Source organism: Dipodomys merriami, unplaced genomic scaffold (assembly GCF_024711535.1).
Source record: "Dipodomys merriami isolate MVZ:Mamm:240054 unplaced genomic scaffold, mDipMer1.0.p SCAF_68, whole genome shotgun sequence".
NCBI classification, from domain to species: domain Eukaryota; kingdom Metazoa; phylum Chordata; class Mammalia; order Rodentia; family Heteromyidae; genus Dipodomys; species Dipodomys merriami.
In genome coordinates this window covers 2,895,100-2,917,269 of record NW_027206268.1, presented here as the reverse complement: position 1 = coordinate 2,917,269, position 22,170 = coordinate 2,895,100, and the positions used below count along the sequence as shown (strand labels likewise).

The 22,170-nt window shown below is 49.0% G+C and overlaps 1 protein-coding gene across 2 annotated transcripts in view; it reads right to left on the bottom strand.

The window, feature by feature from the left end:
- Nucleotides 1-22,170, bottom strand: part of Ephb1 (EPH receptor B1) — a 337,284-nt gene that overhangs the window by 26,697 nt on the left and 288,417 nt on the right. For both annotated transcript variants that reach the window (XM_070005466.1, XM_070005465.1), the window contains 2 exons: nucleotides 10,162-10,409; nucleotides 6,612-6,827 (listed from right to left, as the gene is read on the bottom strand). In XM_070005466.1, coding sequence (XP_069861567.1) covers nucleotides 6,612-6,827; nucleotides 10,162-10,409 — 464 coding nt within the window. The remainder of the gene's footprint in view (nucleotides 1-6,611; nucleotides 6,828-10,161; nucleotides 10,410-22,170) is intronic.

Below are 22,170 nucleotides of genomic sequence, written 5' to 3'. Positions count from 1 at the left end.
CAGTTCTGGGCTTTGAACTCAGGGCCCAGGGCATTGTCCCTGAGCTTCTTTTGCTCAGGGCAAGTGTCCTAACACTTGAGCCACAGACTCACTTCTGGCATTTTGTGTGTGTGTGGGTGGGGGAGGGTTGTGTGTATGATTAATTAGCGATAAAGAGTCGCATGAATTTTTGTTCTACCCAGGCCAACTTTGCACCATGATCCACAGATCTCAGCCTCCTGAGTAGCTAGGATGACAGGCGTGAGCCACCGGCGCCCGGCAGGCACCACAGGAATTATTACCCTATCGTTCTTAGTCTAAACATACAAGTCAGTAGAAGAGCAGCCAGTCAGGGCGTGTGGCCCATAGAACTAGCAACTGGGGGGATAAGCTGATAAACCAAGACCTGCCTGACGTGGGAAAAGGAGCAGAGAGTTACCAAAGAAGTGAGGCGGGAAGAGCAAAAGAATGAGAGAATGAGGACCGGAGAGACTCAACCCCTTTGGCATCGCAGCCTTACAGGAGACGCACCGATCAGAGAGCCACCCGATTCGCACTTTTTAACCCACAGCCCAGCTCTGTAAGGAGAGAGGCGGCCGAGATGGCAGCGGTAAGCTGAACTTCTGTCTTGCTGGATGCCTAATCCGTGTGTTCTTTTTGTCTGCCATGTTTCTTTTGCTAATAATTACTCACGCTTCTGTCTTGCCTGAGTTCTTCTGCTAGCCACAAGGGGCCGAAGGTTGCTTTGGCCACCCTAAACTTTCTGGTCAAGCGCATCTGCTGCATTGGGGTGGGGAGAGTCCTTCTTTGCTTCTCTCGTTTCCAGTGCTTGGTTTCCAGATGCCTCCCTGCAATGCCCTGACATCATATGGCCATCTCCTCCCTGCAATGCCCTGACATCATATGGCCATCTCCTCCAGGTGGTGGGGGCGTGTGGTGTGTGTGTGTGTATGTGTGTGTGTGTCTCTCTCTCTCTCTCTCTCTCTCTTCCTGTCTAAATTTTTTCCCCCTTCTTCTAAGGATCCAAGCAACTGGATTCAGGACTCACTCGAATCCAATCTGATCTCATCTTCGTTTGATTACATCTGCAAAGACCCTATTCCCAAATAAGGTCGTATTCTGGGGGGGGGGGGGGGTGGATGTGTGTGTATGGGGAGGGGAGTAACATGTTTGAGGACCCTGTCCACACTGAATCCTTTTGAGAGAAACACAACCGGACTGGTCACAGAGCCTCTCCAAGGGAAACCCATTCCTGAACTCCCTCCCTCCTGGCCCTCGCAGGACAAATACACAATCTGCTGACCAGATCACCTCTGCGGAATCCTCAGCCTCTGAGCCTCGGATCCACCCCCCCCCCAAACCTTGTCTGCACACCATCTACCCATCCGACTGTAAACGGGTACTCAGAGCTGCTCGGGTGCAGGGTTCCATTCTGGGAATCTGTCCTCCTCTCAACTCAGCTAAATGCCGCCCCTCTTCCTCGAGCTTCTGATTCCACGCTATTGATTGATGCAGCATCCAATCGCGGCGGGTGTGTGTGTGGGGTGAGACATATGCCATAGTAAATGATATCCGCACACTCCTGCCCAAGTGGCCTGTGAAATGGGAAGCTCCATTTCCCGCCCCAGCAGAAAGGTCTTTACCTCTCTGCTAGGAAGTCGATGCTCTCCGATTGACTGGCTCATTGATGTATTGCCTCATGGACGGATCTCGCTCAAGGAAGGTCAGGTCTGGTCCCTACCTCCTCTCCCATGAGCGTCTGGGATCGCGGGACCCGTGGGGAGTCTGGGTCTGGCTCTGGGCCTGTCCTCTCGTGACTTCTGTTCCACGCTCGGGGCCCAGCCCAAGGCTTCCTCTCTGAGAGTCCAGATAGGGAACGTCTGGCTCTCCGGAGCTGTGCTGCGTTCTCTCCCGTGCTCCGCACACGGTAGGTGCTCAGCAGAAACCGCTGGACGTGTGGCATGGTCTGCACCCAGGGCCCCCCCCCATACCTGAAGATATGCAAATGAGGGCGTGGCTTTACACACTGCACTGTCCAAACCACTCCCCCAACGCAGAGAGAGATAGAGAGGGGAGGTGGCGCTGGCTGAGAACCCCGACCACGTGGGAAGGTGGCTCAGTGGTAGAGCGCTTGCCTCGCCCACATGAAAACCTGGGTTCAGTTCCTCAGCACCACAGACACAGAAAAAGCTGGAAGTGGTGCTGTGGCTCACGTGGTAGAGCGCTGGCCTTGAGCAAAAGCAGCTCGGGGACGGCGCCCAGGCCCTGAACTGTTCAGTCCCTAGGACTGGCAAAAGAAATGCAAAACAAAAACAAAAAGGGCCCTGCAGTCCGGGCCTGCAGTCCCTCCGTGCTCATCCGCTGACAGTGACCCAGGGAGAAAGGAGGGAGGGGGGAGGAGGCCGGAGCCCCCGTGGATGAGGGAGGATCATTTGAGTGGCAGAGCGCCGGGCGGAGTGACATTTGTGTGATTCTTCCTTCAGCTTAATTAACGCCGGAGAATGTCCAGGGGACCAGAGCTCCGCTGCGTGCTGGCTGCGTGCAGTGAGAGCGTCTCCTCCCCTGCCCGCCATCTTTTCCTTGCTCATCTTCATTCCTCTCCGTTTCCCCATCCACCCAGGAGAGGGGTTCGCTCCCCAAGGCCGGCTAAGATGGAAAGAGAAGCTGGAGATCATACCTTGAATGCGAGCCCCTGGAGGGAGGGAGGGAGGCCTGGGATGGATCCTACCGGGAGGGGCGGTGTGATTTAAATGTAAAATCATCCTGAGGTGAGGGAGGGCTGGGGGAGAGAGTGAGATCTGGGGGTCATTAGACAGAAAGCTGGTGAAATGTTCTCTTTCTGAAGGAAGCAGGGCACAGCCCGGCCCAATGTCTGCAGGCCGAGGAAGGATTACTCAATAGTTGTGCGTGCGTGCGTGCGTGCGTGCGTGCGTGTGTGTGTGTGTGTGTGTGTGTAAGAGAGAGACAGACAGAGAGACTGAGACAGACAGAGACTGAGACAGACAGAGAGACAGACAGACAGAGACAGAGCCTGGGCCTCCCTCTGTAGCCCAAGCTGGCCTTGAACTGGTGCTGCTTCTGCCTGAAATCTAGCTGCTGGGATTCCAGGCATGAGCTACGACTCTCAGCAAGTAGCAGCTTCTTAGAGAGGTGCAGAAAAAGCACAGATGGGAGACGGTACTTACTCTTTTTTTCCTCTCTCTCTCTTTCTCTCTTTTTCCTAAAAAGCTCACAGGAAGAATGATCTCTGAGATAATTTTTCTGCTTTCTTTGCACCTTAATACTTAGAAGTCTTTAAGTATGGGAGAAGAAAAAAAAAAAGATCTAAAAAATGAGTACTACAGCAGGCAAATATCTCAGCGATAACAAAAGGGGGGAAAAATCCCAGCTCTACTTTTTTTCTCCTCAGTGCTACACTTGGAGCTGTGTGTGTGTGTGTGTGTGTGTGTGTGTGTGAGAGAGAGAGAGAGAGAGAGAGAGAGAGAGAGAGAGAGAGAGAGAGAGTGTGTGTGTGTCTGAATGTGTATTTGAGGGATCTATCTGTCAGACAGGTGAGCTGGGTGAATCACCATGCACCTGTATGAGTGGCGAGCAGCCACCCCCATTTCTCTGCCCCTCTTAGGGGGGCAGTGATGTGAGCAGCCCAGAGCTTGCCCGGGTTCGGGAGTTTATTGCAATCATAAGGAAGCACAGAGGAAGGGGTTTTATCTGTTCCTGATTGCAGGAGTCTGTTGGGGTGTGTGTGGCAGGGCGGGGGGGGGGATGCTCCTGGGGTCTGCAGATTGCACATTCAAACAGAGAAGGAACACCTGGGGAGAAGAAGCAGGGGTGGAGAGGAGCGGGGGAGCGGGGAGGACGAGGGATGAGGGCCCACCCGGGAAAGGGGAGAGGCCTTGGGCCGCTATTAATGAGGCCAGCGCTTACAGGAACGACACCAGGTACAGCAGAAGACGGCGATGTGGGGGAAGCTGCGTGCGGCAGGAGAATGAAGGGGAGGCAGAAGGATCTTCAGGCCTGTCTTACAGGCCTGCGCTTCAGGGTATGAAGCTGCCAGGTTCTGCTGGGGGGTGGAGGGGTGTGCCTGCCACCAGGGGGCTCTCGCGGGAGCAATGGGAGGACAGGAGAGGGAGAAGGGGAGAGGCGAAGCAAGGGGAGGGGAAAGGAGGGGAGAGGAGGAGAGGGGAAGGGAGGAGAGGGCATGGGAGAGGAGGAAAGAGAAGATAGAGCGGAGAGGAGAGGAGAAGGGTAAGGGAGGAGAGGAGAGAAAAGAAGGGGAGGGTAAGGGAGGAGAGAGAAGGGAAGGGGGGAGTACAGGAGGAGAGAAGAGAAAGATGAGAGAGGAGAGAAAGGGAGGGGAGGGGGAGTAGAGAGGGAGAGGACAGAGAAAAGAGAAGAGAAAGGAGAGAGGAGGGAGGGTAAGGGAGAAGAGAGGAGAGGGTAAAGGAGAGAAGATGAGAAGAGAGATGAGTAAAGGAAGAACAGGAGGAGGAAAAGGAGGAAGAGTAAGAGAAGAAAAAGGAGGAGGAGGAAGAGGTGGAAGAGGAACAAGAGGAGGAGGAAGAGGAAGAAGAGGAGGAGGAAGAGAAAGAGAAGGAAAAGGAGGAGGAGGAAGAGGAGGAAGAGAAAGAGAAGGAAAAGGAGGAGTAGGAAGAGGTGGAAAAGGAATAGGAGGAAGAGGAGGAAGAAGAACAAGAGGACGAGGAGGAAGAAGAGGAGGAGGAGGAAGAGAAAGAGAAGGAAAAGGAGGAGGAGGAAGAGGTGGAAAAGGAACAGGAGGAAAAGGAGGAAGAAGAACAAAAGGAAGAGGAAGAAGAGGAGGAGGAGGAAGAAGAGGAGGAAAGGAGAAGGAAGAGGAGGAGGAGAACAAAAATTCCCTGAAGTTTCTGGAAACTGAAGGCGGCGAGCTTTACCCCTTGGCAGCGTGGTTCTGTGGACCCCGCCGGGCTGTGCGGCCTGCTTACCACCACAACTGCAGCGGAAACGCCTGTCCCTCTGGGTAGAGGAAGCAAAGGCAGGAGTCCAGGGCAGAAGCCGCCAGGGCTGCTGGACAGGAGGGAGAGCCCCAATTTTCTGTGTGACCCCAAACCCTGCCTGTATGAGATGGGCTAAAAAAAAAAAAATCCACGGGAGCCGGGGTCTGGGCCGCCGTCCCGGGCAGACATCACCCACGCAGCCGGCGCGGGCCTCACTGACCATCCTGCCGCCTCCAACGTATCAGCGTTCTTTGGGTCAGTGTCCCAGAGGCCAGAGTGTGTACATCGCCGCACTGCCGACATATGAAATCAGGGCAAGAAGCAGAGCCATGCCCGGTGGGGATAAAGGGAAATATGTGTATGCTGAGTAAAAATATAACAACTCAAGCCGGGCGCCGGTGGCTCACGCCTGTCATCCTAGTGACCCAGGAGGCTGAGAGCTGAGGATCGCGGTTCAAAGCCAGCCCGGGTGGGAAAGTCCATGAGACTCTCATCTCCAGTGAACCACCAGAACACCGGAAGTGGCGCTGTGGCCAGGATTTGGGTGAGTTGGCACTGATGTACGCCGCATTGCTTCCAAAGGCTAGAACTCTGTCACCTGCGCCACAGCTCCGCTTCTGGCTTTTTGGTAATGAATTAGAGGTAAGAGTCTCAGAGATGCTTTTCTGTCCTGGCTGGTTTCAAACCTCGATCTTCAGATCTCAGCCTGCTGGGTAGCCTGGATTACAGGTGTGAGTCACTGGTATCCTTGGTTTGAGCCTTATCCTGTACATTCGCAAACAGTAGGACCAGTAACTTTGGATGTTGTTGGAACTGGGAATGAGGAGATGACACCGGATACTCATTAATAACTAGTTAGCTGTTAGGTGGCGGCTGTGACGGTCCAAGTGAACAGGAGTCTCTGAGGCGCACACATGGGGAAGGCGCAAGGGAAAACCCAAGGCTGACTGTTTAGGTTTCAGTCTCTGCTTAAATTGGAGCCAACGACAAAGATGGAGAAGACGAGGAGGGGGCGGGGAGACGAGAGAGGAAAGCCGGGGCTGTCTTTTGGCTTTGCCCAAGTTCACCAAACGGCACTGTGTGGAAGGAGGTAGTTGGGTGCAGGTGATCGGAAATTCTGATTTAAGCATACTCAACAAGCCGGGCGCCGGTGGCTCACGCCTGTCATCCCAGCTACTCAGGAGGCTGAGCTCTGAGGATCGCAGTTCAGAGCCAGCCCGGGCAAGGAAAGCTCGTGAGACTCTTATCTCCAAGGGACCACCAGAAAACTGGAAGTGGCGCTGTGGCTCAAGTGGTAGAGCGCTCGCCTTGAGCTGAAGAGCTGAGGGACAGCGCCCAGGCCCAGAGTTCAAGCCCCACGACCGACAAAAAAAAACAAAAACAAAAAAAAAAAAAACTCAACAAATAGCTGGTGCTGAAAGATGTCCGGAAGCCAGGAAGAGGAGAAATTTGAAGGAGACGGCGATTCTAGGGTGTTCAACCCCAATCAAGGATTGGAAGTGCCAAACAGTCCTGACCCTTACTCTCCTGACAAAGATTATCTCTGGTTTGGGGGAATTCCAGGTCATCGGAAATCCACACAGGCCCTTCTGATTCTTGGCCAGGACAACCCACATCCAGCCATCCGAGAAGACCCATGCACCCCCCAGAAGGACTCACCAGGGAGCTGGTGTAGGTGGGATCCGAGGTGTCATCCTGGAGGTAGCGGGAGAGTCCGAAGTCGGACACCTTGCACACCAGGTTGCTGTTGACTAGAATGTTCCTGGCGGCCAGGTCCCGGTGCACGTAGTTCATTTCGGACAGGTACTTCATGCCCGCGGCGATGCCCCTCAGCATGCCCACCAGCTGGATTACTGTGAACTGCCCGTCGTTTTGCTGTGGGCAGACACACACACACACACACACAGGGTCTGAGCTGGGATGATGGCTACGTGGGAGCCCAGGAACCGTGGCCCACTCCCCCTCCCCCTGCCCCTTATCTCAACAGCTCGGGGCTCTCTGCTCTCCAAGCCCTGTCGATTTCATCTCCCAATTACCTCCCAAGCCCGTCCGCCCCTCTCCCTCTCCACCGCCACCGCACCATGCCAACTGAGTCGCCTTCATCCATCACCTGGTCCAGCCTCCCATGCCCCCCCCCCCGCCCCTCCCGGCCTGTGCAATCCATTCTCTCCATGGCAGCCAGAACCATCTTTGAAAGACATAAATCAGGCCATGTCACTCTCTGCCTTCCATCCGGCTAATAGCTTCTCATGGCCTTAAAGGAAAATCTCCAAGTTCCTTAGCAAAAGGTCCAGGAGACTCCCCCTCTTACCCCCCGCCCCGGGGGGCTGGGTGCTATCTTAAGACTACAGAGACCACCTCATCACTGCGGTACCCTAGTCTCACTTCGGTCTTATAGACAGCGGCCTTGTCCTTGGCACTATCACCAGTTTTAACTCTGCGTGTGTGTGTCTGTGTGTCTGTCTGCCTCTGCTTGAGTCAAAACTCTTTCAGGTCATATACCCGGTCTGCATTTCTAAAACAGCACATGAAGCCAGGCGCCGGTGGCTCACGCCTGTCATCCTAGCTACTCGGGAGGCTGAGATCTGAGGATCGCGGTTCAAGGCCAGCCCGGGCAAGGAAGAGTCCGTGAGATTCTTTTCTCCAATGAACCGTTCAGAAAACCGGAAGTGGCGCTGTGGCTCCAGTGGCAGAGCTGCTCGCCTTGAGCTGAAGAGCTGAGGGACAGCGCCCAGGCCCAGAGTTCAGGCCCCACGACCGACAAAAAAGAAAAAAGAAAAAGAAAAGAAAGAACTAAAAAACACCGCATGAACGTGTTGGATAAATGACTGTGGACATCTGCTTCAGCTTCCATACTTTAAGGTCTAGGATGCCTTCTTTGTGGCCGGGTCTTGATCTCGGCCTCCACACACATCCGCCGGTGGGGGGGAATGGTGCGGTCAGCCTTCGATCGCCCTGCGTAGGTTCGAGGTCTCACAGAGACCTAAACCCAGAATGGCGCCCGGCTCCAACTCCACCCACTGGTGATGGCGGCTGTGTGGCTCCGGCTAGGAAAGAAGGCCGGACCGGCGTACGTTCTGCAGGGAAAAGAGCCACAGCCCTTCACGGGTGCCACTCTCATCAAACAAAGCAAGCAAAAAACCTAAATAGATAAACGAAGACAAAACCTACTACCACCACCAACAGATCTCTCCGTGACTTTGGAAAAAGAGCCTTGCGTACCAAGCCCATTGGTTTGGAGAGGGGGAAAATAAAAAAATAAAAAAAAAACACCATGGTAGACAGAAGAAATACTGGCCCAGGGTAGAGTGATTTCAGCTTCCTTTCTCTCATGAAGGGCTCTCTGCTGAAATTGCTTTTCCGAAACTGCTCTGAAGTCACTCGCCCGCCCTTCTATTAGACAGGAAAGGATTTAGGTATTTCAACGTTCATTGACAAATCCACTTCAGGAAATGAAACCCTTATTTGATTTGTTTGAAGAGAATGAATCATAGATTTTTTTCCCCCCTTTCTTTCTTCAGACTCAAAGAGGAAACTTCCCAGCTCATCCGACTCACTGCTTTTAGTTTATAGATTGGAAAATCGAGTTAACGGACTTGCTTGGGGTCCGGGAGGTGACTTACAGCCAGAACGAGCCTGGCCTTCTCTCCTACACATCTGTGGCTCTTTGTTTTCTTCTGTGTGTCGTGGGGTTTGAACTCTGGGCCTGGGCGCTGTCCCTCAGCTCTTCAGCTCAAGGCTAGCAGCTCTACCACTTGAGCCACAGCGCCACTTCTGGTCTTCTGCGTGGTTCATTGGAGAAAAGAGTCTCACAGACTTTCCTTGCCCTGGCTGGCCTTGAACCATGATCCTCAGATCTCAGCTTCCTGAGTGGCTAGGATGACAGGCGTGGGCCACCAATGCCTGGCTGTTTGTTTGTTTGTTTTTTCTTCTAACATGGATTAGAAGGGACTATCCCTTGGGTCTATGGTTGAAGAACAGCAGTGTTTAAGGTCCTAGATGATGGAGTCCACATTTTACCATGAGAAAGGGAGAGTGGAGGAGCCTTGGGGAAGTGTTATCCGATAAGCCAAGAGAATCTCTGGTGTCCCGACCCCCGGGCTACACACCTGTGGTCGCCTCTCCAAAGCCCCTCCATCCAGGAAGGTGAAGGAGAAGAAACAGTTGCACACACAGAGGCCTAACCCTTTCCCTTTCTTCTCTGGATGGTGATCCTAAAATTATCCTCCTTCCCACGCGACGGACCTGGTGGGATTGAACTGATGACCTATTTCTTTTCAATTTTACCAAGCAGCAGATACACCAATTAATGTTGCTATGCTCCCAGGGTTTGGTAGTGAGGCTGAAATTAGATTTATAGATTACCTGCCGCCGCCGAGGTGTGAGCAGTCAGAAATGCTTCACTTCCCCTCTGCTCCGGCCCTGCCCCTGCTCTCTCCACCCTCCCCTTCCTGGCTGAGCCTTCTCTGCTTCTTGCTCCTGGAGGTTTGCTCCCAGTGTGCATGGCGGAGGGGGGGTAGGGGTGGGGGTGGGGAGGGAGGGCTGGCTCATGGCTGAATGCCAGCGCCCAGCTTGCCCCTTGGGTCCTGAATCCCAGATGGAAACAAGGGACCCCCGGAGAGGTGCCTCTTTCTTGAAGGAACACTGGGGTAATGAGTCTCTCCATCCTCTTCTCTACCTACCAGCTACTTTCTAGGGTGACGCTGCCCTGGGCATTTCCTACCAAAGGGAAACCCATTTTTGTTTTGTCGGCTGTGGGGCTTGAACTCGGGGCCTGGGCTGCTGTCCCTCAGCTCTTCAGCTCACGGAGAGCGCTCTACCGCTTGAACCACACAGTGCCACTTCCGGTTTTCTGAGTGGTTCATTGGAGATCGGAGTCTCACGGACTTTCCTTGCCCGGGCTGGCTTTGAACCGCGATCCTCAGATCTTGGCCTCCTGAGTCGCTAGGATGACAGGCGTGAGCCACCGGTGCCTCGCAGGGTTTGTCCCCTCCCACCTCGTTCTTGCTGGATTCATCCAGCAAGCGTTTCCTGAGGCCCTCCTGCCGCCCAGGCGTCTGCAAGCTCTGCTTTGCTCTCTCCTTGCAGCAACGTCTCCAAAACCCAAGGGCCGTGCCCGCAGGCTGGCTCTACCCCCCTCCACCCCCCCGCCCCCAGGATGTCACCAAGCCCCTGTCCCTCATTGTCCTCCTTGCAGACATAGGCTCACCCTGAGGAAGGAATCCAGGGCGCCATTCTCCATGAACTCCGTGATGATCATGACCGGCCGGCTCTTGGTGACCACACCTTCTAGACGGATGATGTTGGGGTGATCGAACTGACCCATGATGCTGGCCTCGCTCAGGAAGTCCCGGCGCTGTTTCTCCGAGTAGCCGGCCTTCAGCGTCTTGATGGCGACGTAGATCTCCCTCTTGCCGGGCAGCTTCAGGCGACCCTTGTACACCTCTCCAAACTCTCCTGCAACAGCAACAAGGGCATCTCTGTTATCCTCTGGCTTCAGGGCCCTTGGAGTCACGAGTGGAGGAATCTTAAGAACATCTTTTGCTTTCTGGTCAGTCATGGGGCTTGAACTCTGGGCCTGGGCGCTGTCCCTGAGCTCTTCTGCTCGAGGCGAGTGCTCTACCGCTTGAGCCACAGCGCCACTTCCGTTTTTCTGAGTGGTTCACTGGAGATCAGAGTCTCTTGCATGTTTCCTTGTCTAGGCTGGCTCTGAACAGCAGTCCTCAGATCTCAGCCTCCAGAGTAGCTAGGATGACAGGCGTGAGCCACCGGCGCCCGTCCAGATGATCATTTCTTTTTTTACATCCGTTCATAGAAGTAGGAGAGCCGGACTCTGGTGGCTCACACCTGTGATCCCACTCAGAAGGCTGAGATCTGAGGATCTCAGGTTCAAACCCAGCTCGGGGGCAGGAAAGTCTGAGACCCTTAATCTCCAATGAACTACCACAATACCAGAAGTGGAGCTGTGGCTCAAATGGTAGAATGCTAGCCTTGAGCAAAATCAATGAATAAAAGCTCAAGGACAGATTCTAGGCCCTGAGTTCAAGTCCCAGTACCAGGATTAAAAAAAACCCAAACCAAGAAATTATATTAAGTGAAGTAAGCCAGGCCCAAAGAAGCATAGGTCCCATGGTTTCCCTTATTTGCAATATCTAGTATAGGTATGAGTCAAGCGGAAAAGGTCAGATAATGTGATGTTAGGAAAATGAACCCTTAAATATGTATTTTAATTTTTTCGTTTCTTTCATGCATGTGTTTCTAACGCATTTATAAGATTATTTCTTTGTTGCTTTGTATGTCCCTCCCCCACAGTGTAACCCCTGCTTTCACTATATTTGATGTCAGTATAACATGTGGAGGAGATGGGGACAAACAAGTCGTTTCAGGATTCAGGTGGACCTGTTGCAACAATGAGAAGTACAAAGTGTCATGTCAAAACCAACTTTACAATGTCGGTGTGGGGGGGGGGAGGGGGGTATAATTGGGTGGGGGGAGGGAGGAGGCTGGGAAGGGAGGTGAAGGGTAAACAAAGGAGGAGGCTGCAATGCTTGGTAAGAAATGTATGCATTATCCTGCCCATGTAATTGTAACCCCTCTGTACAGTATGTTCTCAAATAAAATAAAATAAAATTAAAAAAAAAAAAACCCAAACCAACAAAACCAAAAGAAATAGTTTAAGACACCAAAGTACAACTTCAGAATACATGTGTTTGGTTTTTATTTTTTCATTTGCATCCTAGCTGAAGAACGGACAGGCATCAGTTTCATTTTTCACAGAATCAAAATTCTTTTTTTTTGGTTTTTATTCATTATCATCTTTAAGTAGTTGTACAAAGGAGCTGCCGTTTGGGTTGAAAGCAGTTTAGGAATGCAACGTACCTTGATTAATGTCAAAACTCATTTTTCACTGGTATGCTTCCCCCTACCTTGCAGGAAAAAAATCCAGGGAATTATGGGTCTACTTGGGTACTTTATTTTTTTTTAGTCCTCTTGATGAGACGGACAGAATTCATGCTCCTACCCTGCCACAAAAGCACTGGTTTCTGGTACTTCCTCTAGAAAGCAGACTAAGAAGTTAGGAAGAGCCGGGCGCCGGTGGCTCACGCCTGTCATCCTAGCTACTCCAAGAGGCTGAGATCTGAGGATCACGGTTCAAAGCCAGCCGGGGCAGAAAAGTCTGTGAGACTCTTATCTCCAATGAACCACCAGAAAACCGGAAGTGGCACTGTGGCTCAAGCGGTAGAGCGCTCGCCTTGAGCTGAAGAGCTCAGGGACAACGCCCAGGCCCAGAGTTCAAGCCCCGCGATGGACAACAACAAAAAGATGTTAGGAAGGCATTTATCTTAGGCAGATTGAAGTGAGGAGAGAGAGAGAGAAAGCTGTACTGAGCAGAGAGAGAGAACAGGTGGCTGAGGCCAGACCCTCAATCAACAGGGAACGCTGACGCAAGGATCTCCCTTTCCCAGCCATAACCGGCCTCTCTGCCACCCCCACCAGCTCACCGCGTGAGTCACGGGCAGATGCCGCCTCTGGCAGCCATCACGTTTGGTGGAGAAATGGCAAGATCATGTCTCCAAGCCAGTGTGAACCATGCACCTCCCAGGGCACTATGGCATTTCAACATTTTGTTTGTCAGTAAGAAAAACAAAAACCAAGAGCTTAAAAAAAAACCAAAACAATTCTGGTGACGCCATTTCATAGCTCTCTTCGAAAAGAAAAAAAACAAAACCAAAACACTAATCTGTGGGGCGTCACTGTGTGCTTTCGGGAGTGATTTCTGTGCTCTCCCTTGGTTTGGTAACTTCTACTCCTCCTCGTGAAGCGGCTGAGTATCTGCTTGTAAAGTGCCGCCCTGAAATGCATGGCAAAGGCCTGTCAAGAGAAACAGTTATTTTTTAAAAAATATATGTGTTCTTTTTTTTTTTTTCTTCTTTCCCTTGCTGGGAAAACTTTCCTTTTCATTCTTTTAGCTCCTGGGAGGAAATGATGGAACGAAGTGTGTGAGCAATCGGGTACATTACTGGCTCCGTCAGAACGGCCAGCCAGGGTCCTCCTACCCCAGCTGGGCCAAGTCGGAACACGGGGGGGGGGGGGGGGCGGTGTCTCCGGGAAGGGTGCTGTCCTCTTTCACAGACAGACTCCCTGCGTCTACGTCTCCTGCCTGGGAACGAGGTGGTCAGCACACTGAAGAACGGGAATACTGATCCGTGGTGTTCACCTCAGTGGGTAGTTAGGAGGAATGCGCCACATCAATCTGATATCCTGTGCGAATAAATACCCCAGTGGAGAAACCTTCCTTGACACCACGCATCCTCCACGTGAGCTGCCCTGTCATCATGGAGGGGTTGGGGATTGCTGTTTCACAGGGACCAGGGTCTCAGGACTATGACTGCACGGGTCGCACAGGGCTTGCTGTCCAGGTAACTTGGAGAGCTGGCCAACTCGACGCTCAAGCAAATTGTGAGCGATTAACCAACAGCCCCGAAGCCCTGAGGTATGGGAATTTATTTCTGTGTCACTCAGTAACTCTGAAACACAGCTTGGCCACCACATAATAATGCTGGACCCGCACACAGTTGGGGCGCTATTGATGTGAGTGGAAAGAAAGAAGCAAAGAAGGAAGGAGGCAATGAAAATACTGCCATTGTTAATAATGAACAGAACCAAGAACTTGTGTCATCTACTGCCTTTAGAAATTGCCCCTCAGGGCTGGGAAGGTGGCTCAGTGGTAGAGCGCTTGCCTTGTATGCATGAGGCCCTGGGTTCCATTCCTTAGCAACCCATAAGCAGAAAAAGCTGGAAGTGGCGCTGTGGCTCAAGTGGTAGAGTGCTCGCCTTGAGCTGAAGAGCTGAGGGACAGAGCCCAGGCCCAGAGTTCAGGCCCCAGGACCGACCAAAAAAAAAAAAAAAAAAAAAAAGGAAGAAGGAAAGAAAGAAATTGCCACTCAATCAGAAAGAATGACAAATGTACTATTCGTAAGGAAATGGAAAGACCTGGAAAAAAAATCTTATTAAGCAAAGTAAGCTAAGACCCAACAAAACTCAGGTTGCATGGTTTCCCTCATTTGTGATACCTAGAATCTGTCTAGAAATCTACAAGTAAACACACTGGATGGTAAAAGACAAAAACAATTCACCAGGACATGATAAATTATACAGGTCTCTAGACATTCCCTACAGTGAGGCCAAAGGAAGATCTTCTTAGGAGAGGATCACAAGGGCACAATAGCTATGTGCATCAGATCATACAAAATAATATTTATCAAAATGAACTCCAGGAAATGAAAACAAGAGGTTTTTTTTCCCTTTGTTGCTGTAATTTTGGTTTCTTTTCCTTTTGTCTGGTTTGTAAGCTTATCTGTCTTTGGGAAGAGTGGGCGAGGGGCACAGAAATGGAGGGACAAAGGGTGAACAGATGCAGCAGTGATCCTCACTAGACACTACATTGAAAATGAACTCTACAGGTTGTGGGGTGGGGGGGGTTGAAGGGAAAAGCTGGGGGAGATGTTCAAAAAGAAGGCTGTTAGCTGAAGATAAGCTAACCAAGTTCTATGACTGCTCTCCTTCCAGAGAGCTAGGAAATTCTTCCCTATAGGGCCACAGCCTTGCCAACATCTCTTTCTTCTCCCCCTACACTCCTTAACACGATGAGGAAGAGAGAAAAGTAGTTCAGCAATGTTAAGTGCCTCAGCCATTCTATATAAAATCAGAAGGAAGAACATTTTCAAAAACTGAACACGAACCATCCAACCTGCCAGCAGGTATTTCGGGCACTAGCTGTTGGCTGTGTGTGTGAGCAAGGATCTACACACACAATTACACTCTTTTTTTCCCCCCCTCTCTCTCTTAGTAGCAATGTGAAGTCACAAACTGCCTTGAGGGGCTGGAAAAGAGGAGAAAAAAGGAAAGAAAAGCAGAATTTCTCGTTACTAATTCGGGCTTACACCAGAGATGGAACTTTTAAGGAACAAATTGAAACTAGGTTTTTAAGGAATGATTTCAAGAAGGTTTTTTTAACACACTGGTTGGCGTAAAGTAGGTTAGGACTCAGCTGGAGTAGAAGGCAGGCATTTTACCATCTCCTGACTGACTCTGGCTTAGAGGACAGACATTAGTCACTGGTCACAGAAGGATGGATGGCTGAGCTCCTTAGATTCTCAACTGCCATTAACAATCTAGTAGAGTAGGAGGAGGAGGTGGGAATGGCTTGATGGACAGGGTATCCCAAGTCCCCAGTACCAAGATGGCAGAGGTGAAATGGACTTCTCTCCTCTCCCTCCCCACCTCCTGTCAGTCATGGGGCTTGATCTCAGGGCTTGGGAGCTGTCTCTGAGCTCTTTTTGCTCAAGGCTAGTGCTCTACCACTTTGAGCCACAGCACCACTTCCGGTTTTCTGATGGTTCATTGGAGATCAGAGTCTCACAGACTTGCCTGCCCGGGCTGACTCTAAACCTGGAATCTCAGATCTCAGCCTCCTGGGTAGCTAGGATGACAGGTATGAGCCACCAGCGGCACCTGGGGGATTACTCTGTTTTGTAGCTCTTTGTGGTTCCAATACAATTGTATACACAATTATATATCAAATACATGTGTGTATATATATGAATATGTATGTCTTGCATATTACATATAAGATCTCATATATGTAATATATGAATGATCTCATATATAAGAGATCATATATGGATATAAATGATATATAAGATCTCATACATAGATATGTATATATATGACTATATGATATAATCATGTATTTATATGATTATAATCTAACATGAATATACTATGTAGATTTCATATATAAATATATTATCTCATATATGATTATATAGATTTCATCTATATACATTACATAAATCTTCTTTAGTATAAATATATATGTGGATGGGACCAAGATGGCGATGGGGCAGTAGGGAAACGCCACAGCTCTCTCCAACCAAAAAGAGAGTTCGAGTTCCAACGCTTAATCTCCCCAAGAGACCGACAACAACAAAAAGACGAACACTCAGAGAAAAACAAGAGGCGGAGAATAACAAAAAAAGAAAGAGAGGAAAAGAAGAATTTCAGAACAGAGAAAAGCGAAGACCCCTCCCCCAACCTTTACTGGCCGCGGGGCAGTGCGCCAAGCCGCCGGCCAGCCGGCCCGCCGGGGGCTGCGGGAGCCCCAGAGACACAGCAGAGACACAGGGGGCCGCTTTCAGATCACCAGGTACCGGTTTGCAGAACAGCAGATCGCCAGGAACAGAGAAACCTACCAGCTGGGAGTCTCCACGAGGATCCCACCCCCACCCTTCACTCTCCACCCGAGCAGAGAGGCTCCATCCCGCCAAAGCCGCTCGGCGCCAGCAGCGCGACAAAGGGACCTGTCGGCAGACCACCCGCCCGCCCGATCGCGATCGCAACGACCCGGCCCTGCTCGGGCCCCAGAGGTACCGCGAAGAAGCTGCCTGAGCGTGGACACTTTTGACCCGACAGCTTCGACAGAGGCAGAGACAGAAAAGAATCACACAGAGCCATCACCGCCCAACCCAGCCCGGATTGCAACAACAACTGACGACCTACACCACACAGAAACAACCAGCTCCAGGGTGAGTACCCCACAGGGGAAGTGTATCCCTCAAGGGAGACCAGAGCTGGAGGGAATCCCCAGACCCTGACCTAGACTCCCTACCCCAACACCCAGACCACAGGACCCACTAAAACTGGGAACTGTTTGAGAGCTCCACCAGCCCGTGGAGCACACTCAGCTGGCCAGGCTAGAGCAAGAGCACCCCTGGAAGGGAGCTTAAATGCCCAAGCCAGGAACAGCGCCCCTGGGTCAAGACTACCAACAGTAGAAGAAATTTGAACTGTGTCCCCCAGGCTGTATAACCTAGGTGGGATACACATCAGCACAGGCCTAACGAGTGCGCTCCAGGCTGCATAACCTAGGTGGTATACACATCAGCACAGGCCTAACAAGCGCGCTCCATGCTGGGGCCGGAACCAGACCCGGGGATCCGGCGCCTGAACAACACAACCAACTCCTCCCAATTGAAGTAAAAAGCTGAGCATACGCCTCAACAGAGGGGAGAAAACCAGGAAACAACACTCCCCGGGAAGCACGCCTGTGACAACAAAAGACCTGGAGGCCCAGGACAAGAGAAGCCCAAACCCCACCAAAACTCCACCCATATACCCTAGACTGGGAATTGGGCAACACAGGCTGCCAGCACCTGATAGTAAGCAGGAGCTCAGACTGTTAAGGCGGGTCAGCAATAGAGTGATAGTCTTGGATGTATGAGGCCCTGGATCTGATTCCTCAGCATCACAAAAGCAAAAAGGGTTAGAAGTGGTGCTGTGGCTCAAATGGTAGGGTGCCAGCCTTGAGCTGAAAAGCTGAGGGACAGCACCCAAACCTAGAGTTCAAGCCCACAACCAGCCCAAAACAAACAAACAAAAACACATCAGGAGCCCATAGCAGACTCCAGTATTTGGGAGAGTGCATCCAGAGCATCTGTTCTTCACAAGAGCACCCGTAGGAGCAAACACAAGCAGTCTAGGCTGCTCAACCCTTCCAAAGGCGGGAACTGCCAGCAATCTACAGCAGAGAGCTGAGAATCCTAAGTAAGTCAGAATAGCAGCTGGAAATAGACTCCCAACAGAACCCAGATCAGGCACAGACTCTCTCTACCAATACAGAATCAGCAACCAAGCAAAGACAGACACACCAAAATTGAAGAGCAGTCTCCTGAACCTCCATGCGAAAATCACAGAGAAAAATCACAAGGTTTACCACCACCCAGGACAGCAAGCTCACCTCAAAAGCCAGCAGCCACGCAGGGGAGAGCCCCAGTGGGAGCAAAGCAGGAATGGAAGACAAAAGCTACATCCAAGGGTTGCTGGAGGCAATGACTCGAGAAATTGATCAGAAATTGAAAGAGCACAAGGATGAACTATCCAAAGAGATACAGGGTATCAAACAAGAGATGCATGCAAAAATAGAAGCTGCACAAACCTCAGTAAGAAGTGAGATAAACGCCAAATTAGAGGTAATGCATACCTCATTGAGAGGTGAGATCAGTACTCTGAGAACCAACATTGAATCCATAAAGGGATCCATTTCCTCCATGCAAACCACAATAGAAGCCACTGTCAACAGAGTGAATGAAATGGAAGGTAGAGTGTCAGATACAGAAGACAGAATACACCAACTGGACCAAAAAGTGACAGATATGGAAAAATCACTCAAATTAAACCAAAGGGATATTCAAGAGCAAGCAGATAATGCTAAAAAATTTAACCTTCGCATAATTGGAGTGGACGAAGATGAGGAATTCCAGAGCAAGGGAATGCAACACCTATTTAACAATATAATCAATGAAAATTTTCCCCACCTCAAAAACGACCATCTTAACTACATCACAAAAGCTTATCGAACACCCAACAAGCAAGACCCCAGGAGAAACACTTCTAGACACATTATAGTAAAAATGATAGATCTGAATAATAAGGAAACAATTCTGCATGCAGCAAAAATGAAGAAGGAGCTATACTACAACGGGAAAAAAATAAGAATCACTGCAGATCTCTCCACACAAACAATGAATGCAAGAAAAGCCTGGGAAAGCACCATACGAGCCCTGAGAGCCAATAACTGCCAACCCAGACTGATATACCCGGCAAAGCTAGCATTCACATTCGATGGAGAGCTGAAAACTTTTAATAGCAAAGAAAAACTAAATGAATACATAAACATTAAGCCAGCATTACAAAGAATTCTAAGAGGGGGGACACAACCTGAAGAAAGCAACCAGGAACTGGGGCCTGCCCCAAACAGGCGTTACTCAAAGTCTAACTGAGCAAGCACAGGAGGAAAGGAAAGAAGAAAAACTTAGGAAAACGGAATGGCAGGGACAACAATGCATCTCTCTATACTTTCTCTTAATATAAATGGGCTGAATTCGCCAATTAAAAGAAAACGAACTGAGGACTGGATCAGAAAACAAGACCCATCCATCTGTTGCCTTCAGGAGACCCACCTCTCAGCCAAACATACAAACAAACTCAGAGTGAAGGGGTGGAAAAGGATCTACCAATCAAACGCCCCCAGTAAGAAAGCAGGTGTAGCTATCCTGATATCTGACAAAATAAACTTCTCATTAAAATCAGTACAGAAAGACAAGGACGGACACTACATATTAATAAAGGGAACAATCCAAGAGGAGGATATAACCATTATCAACTTATATGCCCCAAATATTGGTGCACCCAGATATGTCAAACAAATGCTCTCAAACTTACAGAATAAAATAGATCCCAATACGATAATACTAGGAGACTTTAACACACCACTCTCACCAAAGGACAGGTCTACCAACCAGAGGATTGGCAAAGAAGCTACCGAATTAAGAGAGGCCATACTTCAAGCGGAATTAACTGACATCTACCGAGTATTTCACCCTAAAACAACACAGTACACATTCTTCTCAGCAGCTCACGGAACTTTCTCCAAAATAGACCATATCATAGTTCATGCAAGGAACTTAAGCAAATACAAAGGGATCGACATAATCCCCTGTATCCTATCTGACCACAGTGGAATCAAGCTAGCTCTCAATAACAAAGCATACCGCAGAAATTTCTCTAATACATGGAAATTGAACAGCACACTCCTTAACAATGCCTGGATAACAGAAGAGATCAGAGAAGAAATAAAGCATTTCCTACAACTCAATGAAAATGAAAACACCTCACAAAGAAACTTGTGGGACACAGCAAAAGCAGTCCTGAGGGGCAAATTTATTGCCCTCAGTGCCCACATCAAGAGAATGGAGACAGACCAAGTAAATAATCTCATGTTGCAATTAAAACAGCTAGAAAAACAAGAAAAAATGGGACCTAAAGCTACTAGACGAAGCCAGATAACCAAATTAAAAGCAGAGATTAACCAATTAGAAAATCAGAAAACCATAACCAAAATAAACCAAACAAAAAGCTGGTTCTTTGAAAAAATAAACAAAATTGATCGCCCATTGGCTAGATTAATTAAAAAAAGAAGAGAGGAAACCCATATTAATAGGATTAGGGATGCCACGGGAAACATTACAACATGTACCCAAGATATCCAAACAATTCTAACAGACTACTTTCAAAAGCTATACTCTCTAAAGAAGAAAATCGGGCAGAAATGGATGCATTTTTAGAGAAATACAAGTTGCCCAAACTGAGCAAAGAAGAAGTTAACCAATTAAATAAGCCAATATCCTATAACGAGATACAGGAAGCTATCAAAAGTCTTCCAACAAAAAAAAAGCCCAGGACCAGATGGATTCACAGCAGAATTCTATAAGACCTTTAAACAAGAACTAATACCCATACTCCTCAAGCTCTTCAGAGAAACAGAGAAGGAGGGAGCTATCCCAAACTCATTCTACGAAGCCAATATCACACTCATCCCCAAACCAGGCAAAGACCCAACCAAAAAGGAGAATTACAGGCCAATCTCCTTGATGAACACAGATGCAAAGATCCTTAACAAGATTCTAGCTAACAGAATCCAGAAACACATAAAAAAAATAATTCACTATGACCAGGTAGGCTTCATCCCAGAGACACAGGGATGGTTTAACATACATAAGTCAATAAATGTAATCCAACATATCAACAGAGCCAAGGTCAAGAATCACATGATTATCGCCACAGATGCAGAAAAGGCCTTTGACAAAATTCAACATTCATTCATGCTAAAAGCTCTGGAGAAAATAGGAATAGAAGGAACATTTCTAAACATTTCCAATATTATACTTAATGGGGAAAAGCTACAACCAATTCTCCTAAAATCAGGAACAAGGCAAGGATGCCCACTGTCTCCACTCCACTTCAATATAGTCCTAGAACCCTTAGCCAGGGCAATAAGGCAAGAAAAAGATATTAAAGGGATCCGCATAGGGAAAGAAGAAGTTAAACTATCCCTTTTTGCAGACGACATGATACTATACCTCCACGATCCCAAAAACTCCATCCCCAAACTCTTAGAAATCATAAATCACTTCGGCAAAATAGCAGGATACAAAATAAACCCACAAAAATCAGTTGCCTTCCTATACACTGATAATGTACAGGAAGAGAGGGAAATAAAGGGAGCAACCCCATTCACAATAACCTCCCGAAAAATAAAATATTTAGGAATTAACCTAACCAAAGATGTAAAAGAACTATTTAATGAGAACTATAAAAAGTTAAAGAAAGAAATTACAGAAGACACTAGGAAATGGAAAGACCTCCCATGCTCCTGGATAGGCCGACTTAATATAATAAAGATGGTAATACTTCCAAAACTAATATACAAATTCAACGCAATTCCTATTAAAATTCCAATGGCGTACATCACTGAAATACAGAAAACAGTCCAAAAATTCATATGGAACAACAAAAGACCTAGAATAGCCAAAACAATTCTAGGGGATAAAGACAATATGGGAGGGCTATCCATGCCGAACTTCAAACTCTACTACAGAGCTATAATAACAAAGACAGCATGGTACTGGCACAAAAACAGACCCGAAGACCAATGGAACAGAATAGAAGATCCAGAAATAAATCCACAGGCCTACAGCCAGCTGATATTCGACAAAGGAGCCAAAGACATACAATGGAAGAAACACAGCCTCTTCAACCGCTGGTGCTGGGAAAACTGGGCAGCCACATGCAGAAAACTAAAAGTGGACCCCAGCCTATCACCATGCACCAACATCAACTCAAAATGGATTAAAGACCTTAACATTAAACCTGAATCTCTGAAACTACTGCAGGACAGAGTAGGAGAGACACTTGAACTAATAGGCACAGGAAGGAACTTCCTGAACAGAGTCCCAGGGTCACAACAAGTTGGAGAGAGACTCGACAAATGGGACTACCTTAAAATAAAAAGCTTCTGCACAGATAAAGCTATCGCAACCAAGCTAGAAAGACAACCAACTAAGTGGGAAAAAATATTTACCAGCAATATATCAGACAAGGGGTTAACATCCTGTATATACAGGGAACTCAAGAAACTAATCCCTCCCAAACCTAACAAACCAATTACTAAATGGGCAAGGGAACTAAAGAGGGACTTCTCAAATGAAGAAATAAAAATGGCAAAGAAACACATGAGGAAATGTTCATCATCCCTGGTGGTGAAGGAAATGCAAATAAAGACAACCCTGAGATACCACCTTACCCCAGTCAGAATGTC